General features: G+C 39.6%; 1 protein-coding gene across 1 annotated transcript; it reads left to right on the plus strand.

Annotated features, from left to right (window-relative positions):
• The first annotated feature begins 4,127 nt into the window (after positions 1-4,127).
• On the plus strand, positions 4,128-23,384 carry LOC125228301 (glyoxalase domain-containing protein 4). Its single transcript, XM_048132805.1, has 6 exons — positions 4,128-4,348; positions 5,686-5,735; positions 7,137-7,402; positions 18,497-18,652; positions 21,833-22,009; positions 23,122-23,384. Exons 1-6 carry the CDS (start codon positions 4,259-4,261, stop codon positions 23,232-23,234), a joined length of 852 nt encoding a protein of 283 aa, XP_047988762.1. The 5' UTR covers positions 4,128-4,258; the 3' UTR covers positions 23,235-23,384.
• Positions 23,385-24,044: the final 660 nt, after the last annotated feature.

The raw sequence follows: 24,044 nt of genomic DNA on the forward strand, positions 1-24,044 counted from the left end.
TCTGAGCGAAATTTGTGCTTTTCTGCTACCCCAACTATCATCCAATGGAGCATTGATGAATAAAGCACGTTATTTAATGCTCCACGCCAGAAATAGCTCCGAATCCAAAGTAATCTTGCCTTGGAGCAAAGTATCCTGTTTCATACAGATTACTTTGCTCCAAAAACAAAGTTTTAAAATATCGAATGTATCAACTAAAATGGAACAAATTTCAACCTAAAGGGTATATAAAGAGTACATATTTCCCAGAAAACCATTGAAAGTACAATAACTCCATATTTATAAAAGATGCGATGCGATTCGTAAAAGTGGAGCCAATTTTGGAGCAAAGTAGGACCATTTTACGGTACCTAAGTATAAATTATGTACCTAATGTACTTATTATGTATGTTATCATCGTCATCATGTTTTGTTGTAAGAAATATATTACGGTCAATTGTTGAGGTGTCTAATATGTCCAAATTTGTTTTGCAAGCATTTGATTCTTTGTGCTTATATTTTTGTGACGAAGACCCAATCATGTACAGTCAGCGAAAGAAGTAGCAACGCTGACGAAGTTAACTGATATGATCTGCACCAGCTCTTATTCTCTTGAACATAGAGAATAATGAAGATGATTTGAGTTCTTCGTTCAGCGTTACTTGTGCTGTTGAGTGTACCTTCTCATTTCGAACTTTTGTCAAATCGTGGACGTCCAGTCCGTCGACGATTGCATTTTGTTATTTTGTAATGAAATGCCCGCAAGAGTTACGAAATGACCAAATGTAAAAGTAAAGCTCGCTTAATACGACCACGTTTTATACGTAAGTTATACGTACGTAATTTTCCACCTGTCTTCAGGCATCATGATTCATGGTAATAAGTCTGAATATTCAGGCGTTTTCAGCACCCCTTTTTAGTTCGAACCTTCGAGTCGTATTATGCGGGCTTAATGCACACAATGCAGTTTTGAACACACTATTGCATATTTGATACGAATGTTTGGATGTATTTAATCAAATGTTGATCTTTGTCTTAAAAAATACAAAAAAATATTTTTATTCTACAGTGCATGGGATGCATTAGCTGTGAATCGATCTAGTCTATGAGTAAATTTAATATTTTATCGTTAAAATCGCGTTGTCTATGCTTTTATGGAAGGCGTAGGCTGCTCCAAGTACAATCGATGGTTTAGGTAGAAATCAAATTCGGCATAAGAAATATTTTGGGAGCTTCTCATAGTTGTTTCATGACACGAAGCCAAGGGAATTTAATCTAATTTAAGGAAATCATATGACCTTATGTACAATGCACCTGAAAATATTAATCCTAGTAATTTTCCGTTTAAGCCGATTCCGAGCAATAAAGTTGCTAAGCCTTAAGAAAAAACTCCTGAATAAATAAAAAACGCAGGTATACAAATTGTATAGTATCGGCCCTACCATCGCCGATGATAATAATTTCATATGGAATCCCGAGGTAAAAAGGTATATCCATACTAAGCTTACGCACCAAGGTCCCGCGAAATGGCACTACCTAATCCGATCACTGCGATCATCGGCCTGCCTTCGTGAAATGAAAACAACTAGGAACTCCCATTTTATTCTAGGTTTAGAGATTTGTACTGGACAGCCGCAGCCCTAAGTTAATTGTCGATGGCTGCTAGAGGCGTTGTTTTCTGTTCTTTATTTATTTTTAATCTGTTTAACGTTGTAACATCCATTTAAGCAGTTTCTACAATTGCATTGAACCAGAAAAGCGGACATGTAATGTCCCGGACCGAATCATATCCTGAACTAACGGAATACCTGAGAATGTCTAATCTGAAATACTGAGATCAAAATAAATATTTACAGATCATAGTTGAAACTATAGAGATCGTACGTATCTATATGCATAAAATTTGTGTAAGATTATATTTATTGAAATGGAAAATGTAAAAAAAATATTACCCACGAAATTAAAAATGTAGATTAGATTTAGGGGAAAATATATTAACCGTATTTCTGTATGAAATTATATGTAGTTTTTATGTGGATGATTGAATATTGGATTTTGATTATTAAATTGTTTTAGGGTAATTACACAATTTAGTATCCTACTACTAGTCCCTACCCCTAATCATAACCTTGTCTTACCGAGAATTTTTACGGCTGGCTTATGTTTCGGCTTTTTAAATTACAAAATTCCACAGACAGTCTTGGATTAAAAAATTCATAATCTTAAAAAAACTTGTATGTATATATACTGTATTTATAATTTTTGTTCAACATTACAAGCCTTATTGAACTTTTTCGTGGGACAGTCCAAATCTGTCAGTGTCTTGTCAGTGTCAGTTTGAACTGTCAGATTGCATACAAGTAACAATAGAAAGTTTTTTTAAGATTATGAATTTTTAAGACTGTCTGTAGAATCGGGAAGTCTTACCGAGAATTTTTACGGCTGGCTTAGCTGGCTATGAGCACGGAGAACGTTTTTTTTACCTAAAATCGATTTTTGAATTTCGAACGCACGAATTCGCCGTTCGAAAGTCTGTGGAAAATGACGTAATGCTATTTTTGAAAAAGGACGGGTAGTAATTTTAAAACTAGTGGTAATGGCCACTCGTTTTCGATTCTGTTAATTACCTAGTAGAATTTAAATCACTAGTAGTGGAGATATTATTGAACGAATTTCACGAAATCGAATGGCCGAGATTCAAAAATCGGCCCCCTGAGCCTTTACCATGAGATGAGCTTATAACGTTTTGGAATATGATATTCGATAGCGTTCGCGAAACGACTATGTACTTATGGATAAAGTGAACAACCGGTTACTTACTAGAACCAAAAATTACATACCTACATTTTCCGTAACATTTACGTATAATGAAGTACCTAACGAGTAACGTATTCTAAAACGTCAAAAGTATGAAGCTTTTGTGATCAGCGGGATCGGTTGCGTCGAGGAGTGCTTTAACCCAGAAGACAAACGTTTACCTACGTATCGCTATGATTATCCATATTGGCTGGGTGCGAAGTAAGTAGGTGGTGGGAGACTGGGAGAACCACGAATCGATCGCAGCGCGCACCGTGGCCAAAAAAGGAACTTTCGGCAGACCAACTGTCACTTTTTACAGCGAAATTTACGTAAAAATAAATAAATACGCGTCACGATACTATAAGAACACTGGAAAAAACAGTGATTACATAATTTATAAATTTGCACAAGTAATTAAATGGGAAACGAGACCAACATATGAAATGGATAATCGCTGTTAAAGGAAAAAATAAGTAATTTAACATACTTTTGAAATAGACAAAAAATCTGCATTAGTAACGACACTACAGGCATAAATAATCGTCTTAAATATATATGAAATGCGTTATTATCTAAAATCGGTTAACTTTCGGTTCTTTATTCACATTTCGTGAACTCAACTATGAGAAACTCCGTGTGTACCTACTACCTGAAATTTATGTATGAAGTAGTATGTACAGTAAGTATGAAGTTCATCAAAAACCTACAGATTTCTAAAGGGTGGGCAAGGCCCAAGTAACACCTCTGAAGTTGCAAGCACCCATAGGCTATTGTGACTTACCCCCATGGCTGCAGGCGGGCCGTATGTTGGCCGTATGCTTGTTTGACAACATTTGAGATAGAAAAAAAATATGTGTCAAAGTCAATGTTTTCAATTCAGCCGGCGTATCATGCTGCCAATTTTATTACTTATCCACGTGGATAAAGCTTCCGTCACGCTTTAGCAAGTTTGTCAGTGTGAGAGTGACAGATGTCTTATCCACGTGGATAAGTGATAAAATTGGCAGCGTGATACGCCGGCAGGTCACAAGATGGCAGACCTTCCAAATTATTGTTAGGTCATCTCTGATTTCATTTAAACATAATAAATAACAGAAATGAAAAAAAAAGGCACATCATGACACAACAGAAAAGATGTTGTTACAGCTATATACTTAGTTTTTTTTTTTTTCGTTGTATTAGATCAATATTAGAATTATTAGATGTTATCTAAACCAATCTAAACAAATCAATTATCATTTTTATCATCCTCAAAGAAATTTGCATGAATGCGTCCTATAGATATGGGACTAATCAGTTTATGAACGCATGTCTGCGCCTGTCAATGTCATTGTCATTCGTGCCGTGCCGCTGTCATTCAGTTGTCATACGCCGCGTACTGTGGACGTGACCGGAATTATCTGTGTTAATATTATAACGACTAATATTTTATAATTCTCATTAAATATTCTAGTAATACTAAGAAATAAATTGCATCAAAATGGTGAGCGGTCGTGCGTTGCATTTCGTGTTCAAAGTGGCTGACAGGACGCTCACAGCGAAATTCTACCGAGACATCTTGGGAATGAAGGTAATTACTGCTTAAAATTGGCTAAACATCCATATTAATATTATAAATTGGAAAGTGAGTGTGTCTGTTTGTTTGTCCGTCTTTCACGGCAAAACGGAGCGATGGATGGAAAGTGACATAGGCTACTTTTTGTCTTTTTCTAACACGAGCGAAGCCGCGGGAAAAAGCTAGTATTATACACCGTGTTTCACTTAACACTAAAAACCTGAAAACAGTTTGTTCAGAATCGAGAGCAGAATCGATTGAGCTATATCTTGATGGGGGTAATATTTTTATTTAAATTAGTATTATTAGTTATTTTTTACGTGCCCATTCTATTGTACTCGTAATACAACATTGTGTATATCGCATTGCTAGAGGTTGTTTACCTTTTTTCAGTATTTAGGGGTATTAATACTGGCCGGTTACTTGGACGATTATTTTTTCCGCTACTAGTTTGACGTTGTTTGTCAGTTTAATCTTAATGTTTATCATAAGTCATAACAAATTTAACTCGTACCTAATTACAACCTTGTCATTTTGAATATTGAGTTTATTTGCTTACTGCGATTACCTGTCCAATTTGAAGTTTACTGTGACAAAGCTTTAAAGTGTTTTACAGTGACATCTTAGCTGTCTATTGGTAAACCTTATGTCGTTGCAGTAACGTACACAAATAAATAGTCTTATGGTTTATGATGGTAGTTAGCAATTATTTTATTGAGTGTAGAGCTAAAAGTCAAGTAGAGCTGTACAGAAAATTAAAAATTCAATTAAAAAAAAAGTAACGATCAGATTAAAAGATGAATACTCTAGATGAGTTTAAAAAAATAAAAATCAGTTGGGGTGTCTGAGGTTTTGAGTGATACCGGAAACACCGTGTATAGTTATCTTAGACAAGTTGAGCATGCCAAATAACTTAGGTTCGCTATAGTTGTCTTATAATTGCTCCCGAGAAGCTTCAAGGTCGGTGTAAACAACCAAGAACCGGTAATAATGCGGCGTATCTAATAACTAAACTTTGGTTTTTACACACGTACATTACGTTTAAAGTACTTTTTGATGTTATGCTGGGATGCACTAGTTTACAATTAGGGCCCATTTAGACGGTACGAGAACTCGCATACGAGTTTTATTACATTGCTGTATTGCTGTATTGAAGGCTGTGCAAAATTGTATGTAAACTAAACAGCCCGAAATGCAGACGAGTTCGCACGTCGTCTAAATCAGGCGTTCGATAGGAATAATACTCATTTTCTGAGTTTAAAACTAAAAAAATGGTGAAATTTTGCTTAGTCACTTGGAAGTTTTTAGTGTTATCTATGAGTCTATAACTAATTAAATGTGGTGTTTATTAGGTACTTCGTCATGAAGAATTCAGCGAAGGGTGTGAAGCAGCATGCAATGGGTAAGCCACTTATTAAATAAAATAGGTATTTTTTTTTTGTTCCCTTATTTTAATACTATTTTTTATTTAAATTGAAAAGTAGTTTATGCCAAGACTTGGGGTTCAGGAATGATTTTGTTTACAGTTTTTTGTAAAATACTTACCAAACTAACAACAAAAGCTAAGTGGGCTTATTCACAATTCACAAGTGTAAAACATTCTTACACTCAAAAACCCAGGGTATGGTCATCTATATTAAATTCAAATCAAATAAGGTTCAATTTTATTCATTGTTTCAATATCAATTATTATAACAGAGGTGTCCTTGGAAATATATTTCATGCATTATACAGAACAAAACCTTTTAATTTTAGCAACATTTGTTTGGCTAGCAACACTGTTGTGTAAGATAGTAGTCATTTTTTTTAGTCATTTATTTATTGCAACCATAGTCTTAAAATAAATAAATACATTTAGAGTCGTATGGGCCCTGGCAGGGCATTGCAATGCCATACATTATGTTATTGAATTTTTAACTAATTATACATGCATAGGTATATTTATTATCAGTTCTAGTATTATTCAGTCATATTAGATATTTATAATTAAAATAATATAGTATTGATCAGCCCCAGATTTAGAAACCTAGGACCCCTAGGTAAATGATAAGGCATGAACTCCAGGGACCAAATCAATCTCAAAAACAATGCCAGATTGCCTGGGCCTCTAGGCCCTTGCCTTGGAGGCCTAAGGGGAGATCAGACTCTGGTATTGATAAGTGTGCGTAGCCGAATGCACAAATGCTCACGAAACGCTCACGATAATATATCTGTTGTAGCTATCTATCTCTATCGCCCTTGCATATTGGCGCGACAGAGCCAGACTACATTTCTGCGACATTTCATTTTCATTTCGCGTAGCAGAAATGCCATTCAGCTACGGGGCCAGATAACACTATTAAAGTCTAATTATTTAAATTTGATCTCAATCTATTATTATCTTTGATTGAATGCTGTGCATTAGATAATATTAATCCATTAATTGATAAGTTGTTCCTAGGTTGTATATCCAGTATTTCAATTACTATTAATAAATATTGTTTAAATATTTACATTTAAAATAAGGGATAAATAAACCTATTATCAGCAGTGGGCAATTAATGGCTGAAATGAATGAATGAAAAAAATATGTTATGTAAATACCATTGACTTGGTACAGTTAAATGTAAAAATATGTAGTCAAGTGTATAATAAGAGTGTAGTACCATATTTGTGAGACAATTTTTTCGATACATATTTTTGCACTTGACTGTACACAATGCCATTTTATGAAATACATCAAACAGAAAGAGGAGGTGTCTGTTTTCTCCTTAGGTAAATTCATGGTAGATATTTTCGTAACATAATAATTTTTCATTCACAGACCATACGCAAACAGATGGAGCAAGACTATGGTAGGCTACGGCCCCGAAGACACACACTTTGTTGTTGAGCTCACATACAACTATGGTATCACACATTACGAAACGGGCAATGACTTCATCGGTCTCACCATACAGTCCAGCGAGAGTCTACAGAGGGCTGCGGCTAACAACTGGCCGGTGAAGCAACAGAATGGAATTAAGTACTTGGAAGCACCTGGTGGATACAAATTCTTCATTGTGGACAAGCCAGAGCCTGTTGGAAAAGGTAATTTAATTTAATTACATAATTATTAATTATAGAAGGGAAATTAAATGGAAGGAGAGGAAGGGGAAGGCCAAGAAAGAGTTATATGAGCCAAGTAAAGGAACGGAACGTTGTTTACAAGGGACGGTAAACATGGAAAAGATATTGAAAGGAGAGTGAATGCCGGGAATAGAGTGAATGGAGTACTAAACGCTTTTATGGGCAGCCAGAAAGTGTCGCAAAAAGCACGTCTGGCAGTGCATAGAGGAGTTTTGGTGCCTACACTTATGTATGGTAGTGAAAGTTGGGTGTGGGAGAAAAGACTTCAAAGTCAAGTGAATGCCGTGGAAATGAGAGCGTTAAGAAGCATGGCTGGTGTAAAGTTGAGTGATAGGATCAGAAATAGCGTGATAAGAGAGAAGTGTGGAGTGGATGTAGATGTGGTGACAAAGATTGAGATGGGTATGTTAAGGTGGTTTGGGCATGTAGAGAGGATGGATGAGAGGAGATTAACGAAGAAAGTATATGAAAAAGGAGTGGAAGGGTCAGTTGGTAGTGGAAGACCTAGGCGAACTTTTCTTGATCAAATCGGGGAAATATTGCAAAAAGGCCAGGTCAGAAGTACTCGAAACCGACGAGCGTGTATGAGAAACGTTATGAAAGTGTGTGAAGCGAAAGTGGTTTGTCAGGATCGTAGTAAATGGAAATCCGTGATCTCTGCCTACCCCTCTGGGAAACAGGCGTGATTGTATGTATGTATGTAAAGGAACATGTAAGGGCCGTGTCGTACCAGGACACTAAAAGGCTGGCTTCGGATCGACCAAAGTGGAGACAACTTCATCAAGCTGCACTGACAAGAGCCCCGCTCTTAAATTGAATTGAATTGAACATAATTATTACTTTTTCCATTTGCAAAAAGGGTTTACCAGTTGGTAAGTGGTAATAGTGGTATATATACTAATATCGTAAAAATGAAGTTAAAAACTCTACAATATTAGTATCTTTATACTATACAAAAATCCGCCCGAATGTTTATTGGACAACCCATAATAAAAACGTGCCACTAACGAACGACCTTTTAATAAGAAGATCAATTTTTTAAATTTGAATATTCATAAATTCTCTATCAGTGTTGGAAAAGGTAATTCAATTTAATTACATGAAAAATGAAAAAAAAAAAAAAATGAAAAATGAAAAATGCTTTATTTAGGTATCAAAGTGTCAGCTTATTACATTTACATGAGATGTATGTATAATTATTACTTTTTCCATTTGCAAAAAGGGTTTACCATAAAGTGGTATATATACTAACTAGTTTTTTAAAGGTGCGCGGGGCCCGAGGGCCCCGCGGTCTTTCTTGTTTTTTTGTTTTTGCTTTTGCTTTATGCTTTTTAGTTTTTGCTTTATGTTTTTTTGCTAAGCTTGTTTGTTTTATTGCTTTGCTTGTTGCTTTGCCTCCGGCCCGTCGTTTCGCTTCTCTAAGACACTTTTACTATTGGGTCGTGTTTAAGCTCCAACTTCCCGGACCGCCGGCGAGCCGATCAGGGACGCTCCGGGCCTTCGGCCCTACGCGGAGCTCGGCCTTCGGCCTTAGCTGGGTTTCAGAGCTCCGCGTCGGGCCTTCGGCCCGCCGCGTCGCTTTTTAGACACTTTAATTATTGTTCTGTTCCCAAGCACAGTCTGTACGCAGCTCGGCCTGCGGCCTTCGCGTGCTTGGAAACACTCTGACCGCAGCTCGGCCTACGGCCTTCGCGTGCTTGGGAGCCTCTCAGACACGCTCCGGGCCTTCGGCCCTCCGCGTAGTTTCTGTGGGGGTTGTAGGGAATTTGGAGCTTAAACACGACCCAATAGTAAAAGTGTCTTGAGAAGCTCACGACGGGCCTGCGGCCTGCGGCCTCCGGCCCGTCGTTTCGCTTCTCTAAGACACTTTTACTATTGGGTCGTGTTTAAGCTCCAACTTCCCGGACCGCCGGCGAGCCGATCAGGGACGCTCCGGGCCTTCGGCCCTACGCGGAGCTCGGCCTTCGGCCTTCGCTTGGTTTCGAAGCTTCGCGTCGGGCCTCCGGCCCGCCGCGTCGCTTTTTAGACACTTTAATTATTGTTCTGCTTGGGAGGATTCTCTGCCCGCAGCTCGGCCTGCGGCCTTCGCGTGCTTGGGAGCCTCTCAGACACGCTCCGGGCCTTCGGCCCTCCGCGTAGTTACTGTGGGGGTTGTAGCGAAGTTGGCGCCCCTCTCAGGGACGCTCCGGGCCTTCGGCCCTACGCGGAGCTCGGCCTTCGGCCTTCGCTGGGTTTCGAACCTCCGCGTCGCTTTTTAGATACTTTTACTTATATTTTTTTGCTTGGGAGCACTGTCTGTACGCAGCTCGGACCTCGGACCGGAGCAATGACCGTTGGGCTGTGGAACGCTCCGTCAGGCTGGTAGGGAAATTTGACTTTGTCCCCTCTCGCCGCCGTTTTTGACTTTTCCAAATTTTTTTTTCTCATTTCTATTTTTGGCCCCCGTTCTTACCAAGTCCCAAATTTGAACGCGCTCGGACCGAAAATAAAAAAAAAAAAATTTCAAAGTCGGCCATTTTGGAATTTTGTAAATGCCATTCGATGGACCTCAGATAACTGTACAACATTAGTTTAAGCACTATTAACCTTTTTCCTACCGTTACGGACCTATGGGGATTTAAAAAAAAACCTCCATACAAACTGGTAGGGAAATTTGACTTTGTCCCCTCTCGCCACCGTTTTTGACTTTTCCAAATTTTTTTTTCTCATTTCTATTTTTGGCTCCCGTTCTTACCACGTGCCAAATTTGAACGCGCTCGGACCGAAAATAAAAAAAAAAAATTTCAAAGTCGGCCATTTTGAAATTTTGTAAATGCCATTCGATGGACCTTAGATAACTGTACAACATTAGTTCAAGCACTATTAACCTTTTCCCTACCGTTACGGAGCTATGGGGATTTAAAAAAAGGACCTCCATACAAATTTCAATTGGCCTTCAAAGGGCGCCATTTTGAATTTTTCAAAATTTTCTTTTTGTATACTAATCTTGGGGTGGCTGTCTACCCGTGTGCAAAATTTCAGCGCGCTCGGACCATTTTGAAATTTTTCAAAAAAAAAGTCGGCCATTTTGATTTTTTTTTAATGCCATTCGATGGACCTCGGGTGACTGTATAACATTTGTTTGAGCACTTTTCACTTCTTTGTACCGTTACGGAGCTATGGTAATTAAAAGAAAAACCTCCATTCAAATTTCAATTGGCCCTCAAAGGCCGCCATTTTGAATTTTTCAAAATTTTCTTTTTGAATACTAATCTTAGCGCAACCGTCCACCCGTGTGCCAAATCTCAGCGCGCTAGGACCATTTTGAAAATTTTCAAAAAAAAAAGTCGGCCATTTTGATATTTTTTTAATGCAACTTTTTTCTACTCGGATACCTGTATGACATTTGGTCGAGCACCCCCCGGCTATCTCTTACGGTTTAAAAGTTGCCATACAAAATAAAAGTGGCCAGTTTTCCCACATTTGTAGCATTTTTCAATTTTTTTTATTTCATTCGAATCAAGGCCGCTTGGAGATTCTACGACCAAAATTTGAACACTCCACGATAAATTTGAAAAATTGTCAAAAAAAAAAGTCGGCCATTTTGAAAAAAAAATGGCGACGTCAAAAACTGCCCAGGGTCCTCTATGACATTTGGTCGAACACTCCCCGGCTAACTCCAGCCGTTTGGCCAGGCCGTCCGACATTTTTTTACCCGGAACCGGTAGACCGACGGTCTGATCTATCCGGGGTCGCAGGACCAAACTCTATACGACCACACCAAACACTGCCACCCGCAAAAACCCCCTCTGCCTATTTTTTGAAAAATGTCAGTCGGGTTGTAGCTTTATATTATATAGACTAGTTTTTTAAAGGTGCGCGGGGCCCGAGGGCCCCGCGGTGTTCTTTTTTTGTTTTTGTGCTTTGCTCTTCGTGTTTTGCTTATGCTTTTGCTTTTTGTTTTTGTGTTTTGCTTTTTGTTTTTGAGCTATGCTTTTTTGATTTATTGCTTTGCTTGTTTGCTTTTTTGCTTTAGCCTTTGCGTGCTTGGGAGCACTCTCTGCCCGCAGCTCGGCCTGCGGCCTCGCGTGCTTGGGAGCCTGTCAGACACGCTCCGGGCCTTCGGCCCTCCGCGTAGTTACTGTGGGGGTTGTAGGGAAGTTGGAGCTTAAACGCGACCCAATAGTAAAAGTGTCTTGAGAAGCTCACGACGGGCCTGCGGCCTGCGGCCTCCGGCCCGTCGTTTCGCTTCTCTAAGACACTTTTACTATTGGGTCGTGTTTAAGCTCCAACTTCCCGGTCCGCCGGCGAGCCGATCAGGGACGCTCCGGGCCTTCGGCCCTACGCGGAGCTCGGCCTTCGGCCTTCGCTGGGTTTCGAAGCTCCGCGTCGGGCCTTCGGCCCGCCGCTTCGCTTGTTAAGATACTTTTTGTTATTGTTTCGCTTGGGAGCACAGTCTGTACGCAGCTCGGCCTGCGGCCTTCGCGTGCTTGGGAGCACTCTCTGCCCGCAGCTCGGCCTGCGGCCTTCGCGTGCTTGGGAGTCTCTCAGACACGCTCCGGGCCTTCGGCCCTCCGCGTAGTTACTGTGGGGGTTGTGGGGAAGTTGGAGCTTAAACACGCCCCAATAGTAAAAGTGTCTTGAGAAGCTCACGACGGGCCTGCGGCCTGCGGCCTCCGGCCCGTCGTTTCGCTTCTCTAAGACACTTTTACTATTGGGTCGTGTTTAAGCTCCAACTTCCCGGTCCGCCGGCGAGCCGATCAGGGACGCTCCGGGCCTTCGGCCCTACGCGGAGCTCGGCCTTCGGCCTTCGCTGGGTTTCGAAGCTCCGCGTCGGGCCTTCGGCCCGCCGCTTCGCTTGTTAAGATGCTTTTTGTTATTGTTTTCTTGGGAGCACAGTCTGCACGCAGCTCGGCCTGCGGCCTTCGCGTGCTTGGGAGCACTCTGCCCGCAGCTCGGCCTGCGGCCTTCGCGTACTTGGGAGCCTGTCAGACACGCTCCGGGCCTTCGGCCCTCCGCGTAGTTACTGTGGGGATTGTAGGATTTGTAGGGAAGTTGGACCTCCGGCCTGCGGCCTCCGGCCCGCCGCGTCGCTTTTTAGACACTTTTACTTATATTTTCTTGCTTGGGAGCACTGTCTGTACGCAGCTCGGAACTTGGACCGGAGCAATGACCGTCGGGCTGTAGAACGCTCCCTCAGGCTGGTAGGGAAATTTGACTTTGTCCCCTCTCGCCGCCGTTTTTGACTTTTCCAAAAATTTTTTTTTTCTCATTTCTATTTTTGGCCCCCGTTCTTACCAAGTCCCAAATTGGAACGCGCTCGGACCAAAAATAAAAAAAAAAATTTTCAAAGTCGGCCATTTTGAAATTTTGTAAATGCCATTCGATGGACCACAAATAACTGTACAACATTAGTTTAAGCACTATTAACCTTTCTCCTACCGTTACGGAGCTATGGGGATTTAAAAAAAAAACCTCCATACAAACTGGTAGGGAAATTTGAATTTGTCCCCTCTCGCCACCGTTTTTGACTTTTCCAATTTTTTTTTTTCTCATTTCTATTTTTGGCCCCCGTTCTTACCACGTGCCAAATTTGAACGCGCTCGGACCGAAAATAAAAAAAAAAAATTTCAAAGTCGGCCATTTTGAAATTTTGTAAATGCCATTCGATGGACCTCAGATAACTGTACAACATTAGTTCAAGCACTTTTAACCTTTTCCCTACCGTTACGGAGCTATGGGGATTAAAAAAAAAGACCTCCATACAAATTTCAATTGGCCTTCAAAGGGCGCCATTTTAAATTTTTCAAAATTTTCTTTTTGTATACTAATCTTAGGGTGGCTGTCCACCCGTGTGCAAAATTTCAGCGCGCTCGGACAATTTTTAAATTTTTCAAAAAAAAAAGTCGGCCATATTGATTTTTTTTTAATGCCATTCGATGGACCTCGGGTGACTGTATAACATTTGTTTGAGCACTTTTCACTTCCTTGTACCGTTACGGAGCCATGGCGATTAAAAAAAAACCTCCATGCAAATTTCAATTGGCCCTCAAAGGCCGCCATTTTGAATTTTTCAAAATTTTCTTTTTGAATATAAATCTTGGGGTGACCTTCCACCCGTGTGCCAAATCTCAGCGCGCTAGGCCCATTTTGAAATTTTTCAAAAAAAAAGTCGGCCATTTTGAATTTTTTTTTAATGCAACTTTTTCTACTCGGATACCTGTATGACATTTGGTCGAGCACCCCCGGCTATCTCTTACGGTTTATATATACTAATATCGTAAAAATGAAGTTAAAAACTCTACAATATTAGTATCTTTATACTATACAAAAATCCGCCCGAATGTTTATTGGACAACCCATAATAAAAACGTGCCACTAACGACCTTTTAATAAGATCATTTTTTTAAATTTGAATATTCATAAATTCTCTATCAGTGAACCAGAGGCTACACCGAAATGCACTATTTCACTATAGTTGGAGAGTTTTACGATTATTAACTTGAACAAAATCCATACTAATATTATAAATGGGAAAGTGTGTGCTTCTGTTTGTTTGTCCGTCTTTCACGGCAAAACGGAGCGACGAATTGACGTGATTTTTTAATTGGAGATAGTTGAAGGGATGGAGAGTGACATAGGCTACTTTTTGTCTCTTTCTCTCGAGCGATGCTGCGGGCAAATGCTAGTATCATATAAATCATATTCTACTTTAGACGATTCTTTTATAGGCGAATACTAAATACCTATTGTCATTTGTTTATTACCATGAAATTTTCATTATTTACAGTTCAATTCTTGCCTATTGTTCTAATTCATCGGCGTTTCTGCTAATATTTCTTTACCCGCCGATACATATATTTGAATAGGGATACCCCCATTTGCCAGAATTTCATTTGCCATAATTTTATTTGCCATCCTATTCAACAATCATAATATTGTTTCTCATAACATCTTATGCCATAATCATTGTTTACTATATTAATCTAGTGCCAGAAACTTTGTTTCCCATAAAGTCAGTGTCCATAATGTCATTTGTCAGAATCATTGAAATCCGTAATTACCACATTCCATACCATCATTTGTCATACAAATTAGCGTCCAGAAAAGTCAATTTCCATAATGTGCTTTGGCAGAATCGAAAACTACTATAATAGGTACTAGAAGGACTAGAGAATGAAACTGCTATCAGAAAGTAGGTTAGGTTAGGTTAGAACTGTGACCCCCTGGAAAATGAAACTGCTATCAGAAAGTAGGTTAGGTTAGAACTGTGAACCTCTGGAAAAGGAAACTGCTTGAAAAGTAGGTTAGGTTAGGTTAGAACTGTGACCCCCCGGAAAATGAAAATACTATCAGACAGTAGGTTAGGTTAGAACTGCGACCCCCTGGAAAATGAAACTGCTATCAGCAAGTAGGTTAGGTTAGGTTAGAACTGTGACCCCCTGGAGAATGAAACTGCTGGAAAAGTAGGTTAGGTTAGGTTAGAACTGTGACCCCTGGAAAATGAAACTGCTATCAGAAAGTAGGTTAGGTTAGGTAATAATATGGGCAACAATTAATATGGCAATAATTGCTTATGGCGTTTGAATATTCTATGAAACCATATTATTGCACTTAATAATATGGCTAACAAATAGTATGGCATTGTATGATTATGGAAGGTAATATTCGGATAAACAACGAGTATTTCATATGATTTTTATGGTAAACAAATCATTCGGGCAAATGAAATTCAGGCAAGTTAGATTCAGGCAAATGAATATTATGTTAAATGACTGTCGGGCAAACAATAGACAACCATTTGAATAATCTTCATATTCAATCATAACAATTACCTACTGATAAAAGCCATCTAAACAAAGATAAGTAAAAGATTGTGCCAAGTGAAGGTACATGCGTTTTGTCACGCCGTTTGATAGTGATAAACATTCAGCTGACTTATGGTTATCAGTGTTATCCTAGGATCCAGGACCTAGATAAAGTGAGATATCAGTGCCGTCTGGCTACGCGGGTAGTTCAAAAATCATTCATTTATTGCACTTCATTAAATATGAACCGCCTTAAGCTTGAGAACCTCATATAACCCTCGCCTAGATAGATAATATATAATTTATTTAGACCAGGTAGGGCAATCATGGTCGCGCGATAAATGATAAAACATCGGGCCGTCCCTATCGCACTTACAAATAGTGCGATAGGGACGGCCTGCTGTTTTATCATTTATCGCGCGACCATAATTGCCTGCCTGGTGTAGGCTTAAGAGCCGATGTAGCTTTATTTGACGTTCATACGCGCATTGTAATACCTCCTCCGCCTCCTTGCGTTATCCCGGATTTGCCACGGCTCATGGGAGCTTGGGGTCCGCTTTGACAACTAATCTGAAGGTTTGGCATAGGCACTAGTTTTACGAAAGCGACTGCCTTCTGACCTTCCAACCCGAAAGGTAACTAGGCCTTATTGGAATTAGTCTGGTTTCCTCACGATGTTTTCCTTCACCGAAAAGCGACTGGCAAATATCAAATGACATTTCGTACATAAGTTCCGAAAAACTCATTGGTACGAGCTGGGGCCCGTTTTCGAAAGGTACACAAGTGCGCAAACTGTCAAATCGTATGGATTGTCATGGAACTTGTAATACAACCTTTCGAGAAACGGGCCCCTGGGGTTCGAACCCGCGACCTCCGGATTGAAAGTCGCATTACCGCTAGGCCACCAGCGCTTAATAGCGCATTGTAATACCTATGCCTACTTAAAAAAGAAACTACGTTCACCATGAAAATAATGAAGTACCTATTATCAATTTACCTATCAGTTATCATAGTTCCTAGTCATCCACAATGACATCATTAAAATACGCAAATAATAGGCACTGAAATCTGACATTAGTATAAACAATGTGACTTAAATTTTACTATAACCACTAGTTAGACAATTAGGTATTATTTTATTACTTCAATACAAGTTTACGCAGCTGTCTGTAGGAATACCTAATATAAGTAATATGCAAATAAATAATAAAGTTGCACAATATTTGTGATACAAGCATTTACAGATAAGTGTATCTTTCGTTTGTCATTATCTAAAATTGGCAATGCTTTGCCTGTTTACCAGACAAGTTGACACTTAGATATACTGATAGTAAATGAAAAACTTTCCATTTTTGTTTATCTACAGTCAACCAATTGGAACCCTAGGCCACTCATGTCAAAATGACAAGCAGTAAGAGATTTCTTACAACCTGATTTTTAACGTCACTATGACATAGTTCTATAGTGGCCTAGGGTTCCAATTGGTTGACTGTACAGTCGACTACAAAGAAATGTATCCATTTTTTTACCTTATTACAATGCAATAAGGTGAAAAAGTGTATACCTACATCTAGAGATGGGCCGAATATTCGGTAAATATTCGGTATTCGGCATATTCGGCAAGTTTTTCAATGTTCGTATTCGGCCGAATAATTCGGTTGCATTGCCGAATATTTACCGAATAAACAAAGTAAATAACTAATGAAGATCTTCCGTATTCCATAGGATAATAAACTCCTATTTTAGAAGCATTCTAAGGAACTACTAAAAAGACACAATTACCTATGCGTCAAAATATAAATAGGTACAGGTACAATTGTATTGTTTTCTAAAAAAATAATAAAAACGTAGTTGAGAAGATTTCAGAGTTGTTTTAGCTAAGTTTTATAGTCATCCACTAAATCATAAAAACTTAGTTTTAGTTATGTAATCAATAATCATTAAGTCAATCATTTAACAGTTTTAATCTTAACATCCGCCTTAAAAATATGGCGTAACCGAATATTCGGCCGAATGTTCGGTTCGGTAAGAGATGAATCGAATGTTCGGCCGAATATTCGTATTCGGCAAAGTCCATATTCGGCCCATCTCTACCTACATCTCTTTGTAGTCGACCGTACAATCAGACACGTACTCGCAGCGTGGGCTGTGTGCATGAGTTACCAATAGTCTGCCCCAGAGTACTTAGCCACATGCACAAACGCTTACGATAATATATATAGTTTTGTCTATCGGCTATCTCATTTAAACATTCACTGTATTTGCCTACCTAGCTCTGGCACCTAAAAGTTGGTTTCCTGCCAGGCAAGTATAGTCGCACGATAAATGATAAAACATCTGGCCATCCCTATCGCACTATAAATACCTAAGTGCGATAGGGACGGCCAGATGATCATTTATCGCGCGACCATACTTGCCTGCCTGGATCTTACACTTCTTAGATGACAGACAAATATGTGTTTGCCAGACTACAGATGCCTCTAGACTCTCCAGAGTATAATTTTAGTTTAAACACATAATTTTATTGCGTCAAACTCTGACTTTCGAGCGTGGGAACGCAAAAATTAAAGCATTTATAAATCGGTTACACGTAAGTCGACAGGCCGCGTTAACATGCCTTTTTATACTTTATCCATGTATCATGATTAATACTCATATTGACCACAACTATGTCCCTCTACGCCCGAATGTTTAATTATTGTAAGAGGTGATAGCATCGTAGGTATAAACACAGACAGATAGACACGAATGCGTATATGTATACGATTAATATGATATTATGCTGTTCGTTAAAGTAGATAGATAGATAAAAGCTTTATTTGAATGCTGCAATAACACAAAATTACAAATGGAACACAGAACAACAAGAAGATAAAAAAAAACATACAATTGACTTAAAATTACGTACACAACATGAAAAAAAAATGCTTACTAAAAACACTGTGTGCATTGCAGCAAAAACAAAAGGGTGAGGCACTGATATTATACAATAGAAATAATATTTATTCGTGAAAGACAAATTACACATTATAACAAAACAGAAAGGAATGAAGTGCCACAAAATGGTCTCATCTCAGCGTGTTGCTGGTGACTTCCAGCGCTGATCTTCCGGTGAGTCGATCAAGTGACAAAAATTCATGGAAAAACTATCATAACTTGCTAGGTGAGACAGCTGGAGAAGAATACCTACACATGCGTTGAAGCATCGTCTTTTAAAACCACTAGATTAATCGATTATTGTAATAGTCTTATTTGCTGTCTCTTTCAGACCCAGTACAGAAAGTGTCCCTGGCCTGCTCCAACCTCGCGAGGTCCATCGCCTACTGGAACGGCCTGCTGACGCTCAAAATCTTCGAGAAGAAGGACAAGTCTGTGGTCGTGGGATTCGGTGAGGACCAGGCCAAACTGGAGCTTGTCGAAATTGGTAATTTGATATTTTTAAATTTAAATACCTCATCAAAAGTTGATCATCTTAGAAGCCTACGATAGAAAAATCTAAACTAGCAGGCAAGTATGGTCGCGCGATAAACAATAAAACAGCAGGCCGTCCCTATCGCACTATTTGTAAGTGCGATATACGGCCAGATGTTTTATCATTTATCGCGCGACCATACTTGCCTGCCTGGCAAACACAGACTGTATGAAAATCTCGTGTTGTACCTACTTATATTTTTGTTTAGTGTAATTTGTTACAATCATATGATATGGTACTTTTTATTGGGCAGTAGTATGAGATGTTACATAATTTTCAGTACAGATGGTTTTTTTTTTTTCGCACTAGTGCGAGAAGTGGTGCATTATATGCGAGGTCGAAACTTCGGAGGGCCATCTGTACTGAAAAACGTCGTACGATACACGTGCGAAAAGGCAATTCGTAACTCGTGTCGATTTAAAACACTCCTTTCGGTCGTGTTTTAATTTATCGCCACTCGTTTCGAACTTCCTTATTTACTCACTTGTATCGTAATGTACTATTGCTTAACAGGTTTCGGACAAGATATGTCTGGAACATTGTTATCGAAATACTGTGAAATCCTTCATCCTTTTTTGTTGTTAGTAATTTATCTCGTTAAGTATAATTATTTTCACTTTTTTAAATATTATTTTGGGCATATTTGCGATGAATCCGTTAGAAAATCTAAAATATTTACTTCTCGTTTACATCACTGACATTCAATGACTTTCGACGACGGGTGTCAAATATTAATCCTTGTCAGTCACAGAACACCCCACTAGAAGCCAAATGCAAGCGATATTGTTCGAGACGCAAATCACCAATCCTTGCGGGGTGAGGCGGGCGCGCACGGTGCTGCCATTGGTCGTTTCAAATAATGGCGCGCCTTTATGATTAGCAGTAGGGATGGGAATGGGACATGTCTATTATAGACAATGGTACCGGTACCAGTACTGTGGTGAATTTGTTTTGCAACAAATTATAATATTATAATTAAATTATAATAAGGCCTAGTTACCCTTCGGGTTGGAAGGTCAGATGGCAGTCGCTTTCATAAAACTAGTGCCTACGCCAAATCTTGGTAGTAGTTTCCAAAGCGGACCCCAGGCTCCCAAGAGCCGTGGCGAATGCCGATGCCGGGATAACGCAAGGAGGATGATAATTGTGATAGCATCTCAATAAAAATCATTCTAGTAACTAATAACTAAACTGTGCATTTTTACTTACGTTTACTAAGTTAAATAACCAACTAAATATTCTAAACTAATCAATGAACTAAATACCACTACAGACTCTACAGATTCTAGATAATTATTCACTATTACAAATCTGCTTTCTTTTATATTTCATAAAATGGTAGCACATGGTACGAACGGCAGTACGAAGTTCCCGCAACAGACATAAACTAACATGGCCCCATGCCTAGTCGTTTACGTGAAAGGGATAGCATATCACATTGTTAACTCGGTAAAGAGGGATGGACGCGCCTCGGCGCCGCTCAGCACAACCATATTGACCAGTATAAATGAACTCCGCGGACAATAAACAATACTTGTTGTATTGATCTGTGTTGTCAGTAAAAGAAATTAGTTCAGCTGAAAATCCGCAACGTGGCGAGGGTCAAATAAAAACTTGTCAGGCTTTACTTAGGATTTGTTTCAGAAAAACACAATAAAATATTAAATATGTCTTGGTTATGTTTTACTGTACGCTAGAACATATAATGTATGTACATACTAAACTAAAGTGGCCATCACACGTGTCATATACACTTCAAGTCAAGTTGTTTTAATACCTATTGTTCACAAACTACTATGTAGTTTGTAATTCAAACATACAAGAACAAAATTACCCAAAAATCGATCCATTATAGCTAATTCCTCGGTTTATTCTTATAGAAACTTATTTATAAACTGAAATAAATGTCATATACAAAGAAAAAATGACCAAGGCCTCCAAGTGTCCGATGCTGGATTCGAACCATCATCATTTTATAGTCAGGGAAAAGTCAGGGAAGCTCATACAGATTAACTAGAAAGTTGCACCACAATGTCACCATGTACAACATTCATAAGGTAGGTGCTTCTGTTAGGACGATGTGAAAAAGACAAAGTTACGTCGCTGTCCAAATTCTAAGTATCTATCCGACAATCCAAAGCGGAGTTCCTCATAAAGATAATGGTAAAAGCAAAACGTCACATAGAGGCGCAATTTGTATGAGTCAAAGGAGCATAGGAGGATAATAAGCGTGACGATGAGAGAACTTCAAACACTTGGAAACCTAAAGGCATGTAGTGCCAAAACACCTAAATGGGCATCCTGACGCTGACAACAAAGAAAAAATTTCGCGCTCGCTTCGCTCGCGTTTACCATTTTTCGTTTTATAAATTTAAATTCCCTTTTTTTTTCGTGGAAGTTTCGCGAATTTTTCATAAAATTTAAGATTTTTTTAGAATCATTCCGTAACTTGCACATAACCACTCTGCTCTGATAGACTAGGTACTCCATTTTGTTTCCTATGTTATGTACATAATAACTACTATCAGCCCCAGGGACGTATAAAAGGTGAAAAATTTTCGCGCTCGCTGCGCTCGCGAGATATTTTTTTCTGGTGTAGGATATCTAAAGGCGCCGAAACTTAAACTCTCTCTACCCTGAATGATGCACGGGCCGGCACTGGTATAGCCAAAAGTAAATGGCGATAACTACCAACTACAGATTTCGTTTACGTTAGTTTTATAAAACCAGAAATTAAAGTTTAATAGTTAACCTTAAGCTGAGTTTAGACGAGCAAGTTATTGCTGCAAGTTTTGAGACAGAAGTATATCCAAGAAAGAGATGCAGATATTTGCCACTCACTCTTACCTATAGTTACGTCTCAAAACTTGCAGCAATAACTTGCTGGTCTAAACTCAGCTTATGGTACAAAAGTATGAACTGCCTTGCAAATTTTAATATTTCGTACTTTAGAAAACAAACATATTCCAGAAAAAAATTAGATTGACAGACGGACAGACAGACGCATTTTTTGGGTTAAAACCCTGTTAATAGTAGTATGTCTACTAAAAAAACACAAATTAAAATATTTCATAAAAAATAATTTAATTTGGTGTTAGAGAAACTTATTTCACAATTGAATTTGCTTTTCAGCGGAACCAATCAACCGCGCGAAGGCCTACGGCCGCATCGCATTCGCCTGTCCCTTCGACGAGCAGCCAATCATCGACAGCAAGATCCAAGCAGCCAATGAGAAGATCTTGACTCCTCTCATATCACTCGACACACCAGGAAAGGCCACAGTACGCGTCATCATTCTTGCGGACCCAGGTAAGCATGGCATTTCAACAACGCGAAACGAGTCTGGCCTTGTCGCGCCAATAAGCAAGAGCGATAGAGATAGATATCTACGAGCGTTTCGTTTCGTGAGCGTTTGTGCATTCGCATATGATAGAAAACTATGGCCTTTGAACAGTAGCCAAACTAGTAAATCTTCAACAGCAAGATCCAGGCAGCGAATGAAGATATCCTGACCCCTCTGATCTCGCTTGACACACTCGGAAGATCTTTCGAGTTATCAATTATCATTCTAGCCAACCTAGCGAGAATGACCTAATATTTTCATTGAAACTCCACACAAATTGTGTCAATTGATTATCGGGTAAAACTATTCATCGTCATGGAAAGCGGTCACCGTAACCTATGGACGCCTGCAACTCAATGGGTGTCACATGCTCGTTGCTCACCCATTAGAAACTTGTACACTCCCTTTTGCTGCGTTAACTATATAGCAAAAAAAGAGTGTACAAGTTCCAAGGAACCCTCCTTGGAACTTGTAACTTGGAACTTTGCCGACGACTCAAAGGACTATAGACGGAACATAGGTCCTTCCGTCACCAGCATACCGCACCCTCGTTGAGCTCTGGCAGTCTTACTCACCGGCAGGACCACAACACTATGAGTAGGGTCAAGTGCTATTTGGCCGCGGTCTTCTGTAAGGCGGAGGTACTTCCCCAGTTGGGCTCTGCTCTAGATTCGAGCGAGATGATATCCGCTGTGCTGTGCCCTGCCACACAAAGCGGAATATCATTCGCTATGCCCTACCTAGGGAGTACAGAAAGCAGAAAACCACCAATTACGATTAGTAAGGTTCTTTTTTAACCCCCGACGCAAAAACGACGGGGTGTTATAAGTCTGACGTGTCTGTCTGTGTGTCTGTCTGTGTGTCTGTGGCATCGTAGCTCCCGAACGAATGAACCGATTTAGATTTAATTTTTTTTGTTTGAAAGCTGAGTCAGTCGGGAGTGTTCTTAGCCATGTTTCATGAAAATCGGTTTACTATGTCGCGGTCGGGGGTTTTTTCAAAATTTTAATTTTGTGGTTATTAGGTGCATGATGTTCATTGATTATTGAAATAATCTAAATTATCATATAATTTCCAGACGGCCACGAGATTTGCTTCGTGGACGACGAGAGTTTCCGCCAGCTGTCCCAGGTGGACCCGGCGAGCGACGCCGAACTCGACAAGTTCATCAAATCAGATAAGTCGCGCTAATTACTTTATCTACACGAGTATCTTCAATATATGATAAGCCGTTCGAGTATTATTACTTTGTTGCTTTTGCTAAGACTGACGCCCATTTCATAAGTCACATTGGTGCTAGATACGATTAGATACACGCTATTACCACAGTATAATAAAGAGTACTATGGGATCATCCACATATTACGTCACACCAAATTTCAGGTTTTTGGACCCCTCCCCCCCCCTATGTCACGCTTTTTTGTATCCCTTTAACAGGGCTTGTCACATTTAGTATGACCCCCCCTCCCCCTTACACTGTGACGTAATATATGGATGACGCCTATCGTACAGTATGGCCACTCCCGCTCCCCGCTGAAAGTGCCGCCCACCCCCTCTCGGTTACCTCACAATTACCGCCTGTCAAAAACGCGAACAATCGATCTGTCATATTTCACTCATTCAAAGTATATTACGCGTTCACCTACACGAGCTTAGACTCTGTGCTAAGAACCGAAGAACGCGCCTCTTTCATATAGGTATTTGATTGCCAGTGTCTGAGGTGTGTTATTACACACTGGGCCCAACTGCCACCGAGCAACTTGTTTCATACATTTTTAATGCTTAAAAACAATGTTTATGGCGTGTGCATGGTTGGGTTCCGAATCTTAGGGCCCATTTAGACGGTACGAGAACTCGCATACGAGTTTTATTACATTGCTGTATTGACGGCTGTGCAAAATTGAATGTAACTTCAACAGCCCGCAATGTAACTAAAATCGCATACGAGTTCGCACGCCGTCTAAATCAGGCCTTAATCAGGTTTTGCTGATACTAACAGTG

Source organism: Leguminivora glycinivorella, chromosome 7 (assembly GCF_023078275.1).
Source record: "Leguminivora glycinivorella isolate SPB_JAAS2020 chromosome 7, LegGlyc_1.1, whole genome shotgun sequence".
NCBI lineage: Eukaryota > Metazoa > Arthropoda > Insecta > Lepidoptera > Tortricidae > Leguminivora > Leguminivora glycinivorella.

Coding starts and splice junctions, on each gene's coding strand:
- LOC125228301 (XM_048132805.1), top strand. CDS start 4,259: ATGGTGAGCGGTCGTGCGTTGCATTTCGTGTTCAAAGTGGCTGACAGG. Junction 18,653..21,832: donor ACTGGAGCTTGTCGAAATTG/GTAATTTGATAT, acceptor TTTGCTTTTCAG/CGGAACCAATCAACCGCGCG. Junction 22,010..23,121: donor CATCATTCTTGCGGACCCAG/GTAAGCATGGCA, acceptor TATAATTTCCAG/ACGGCCACGAGATTTGCTTC.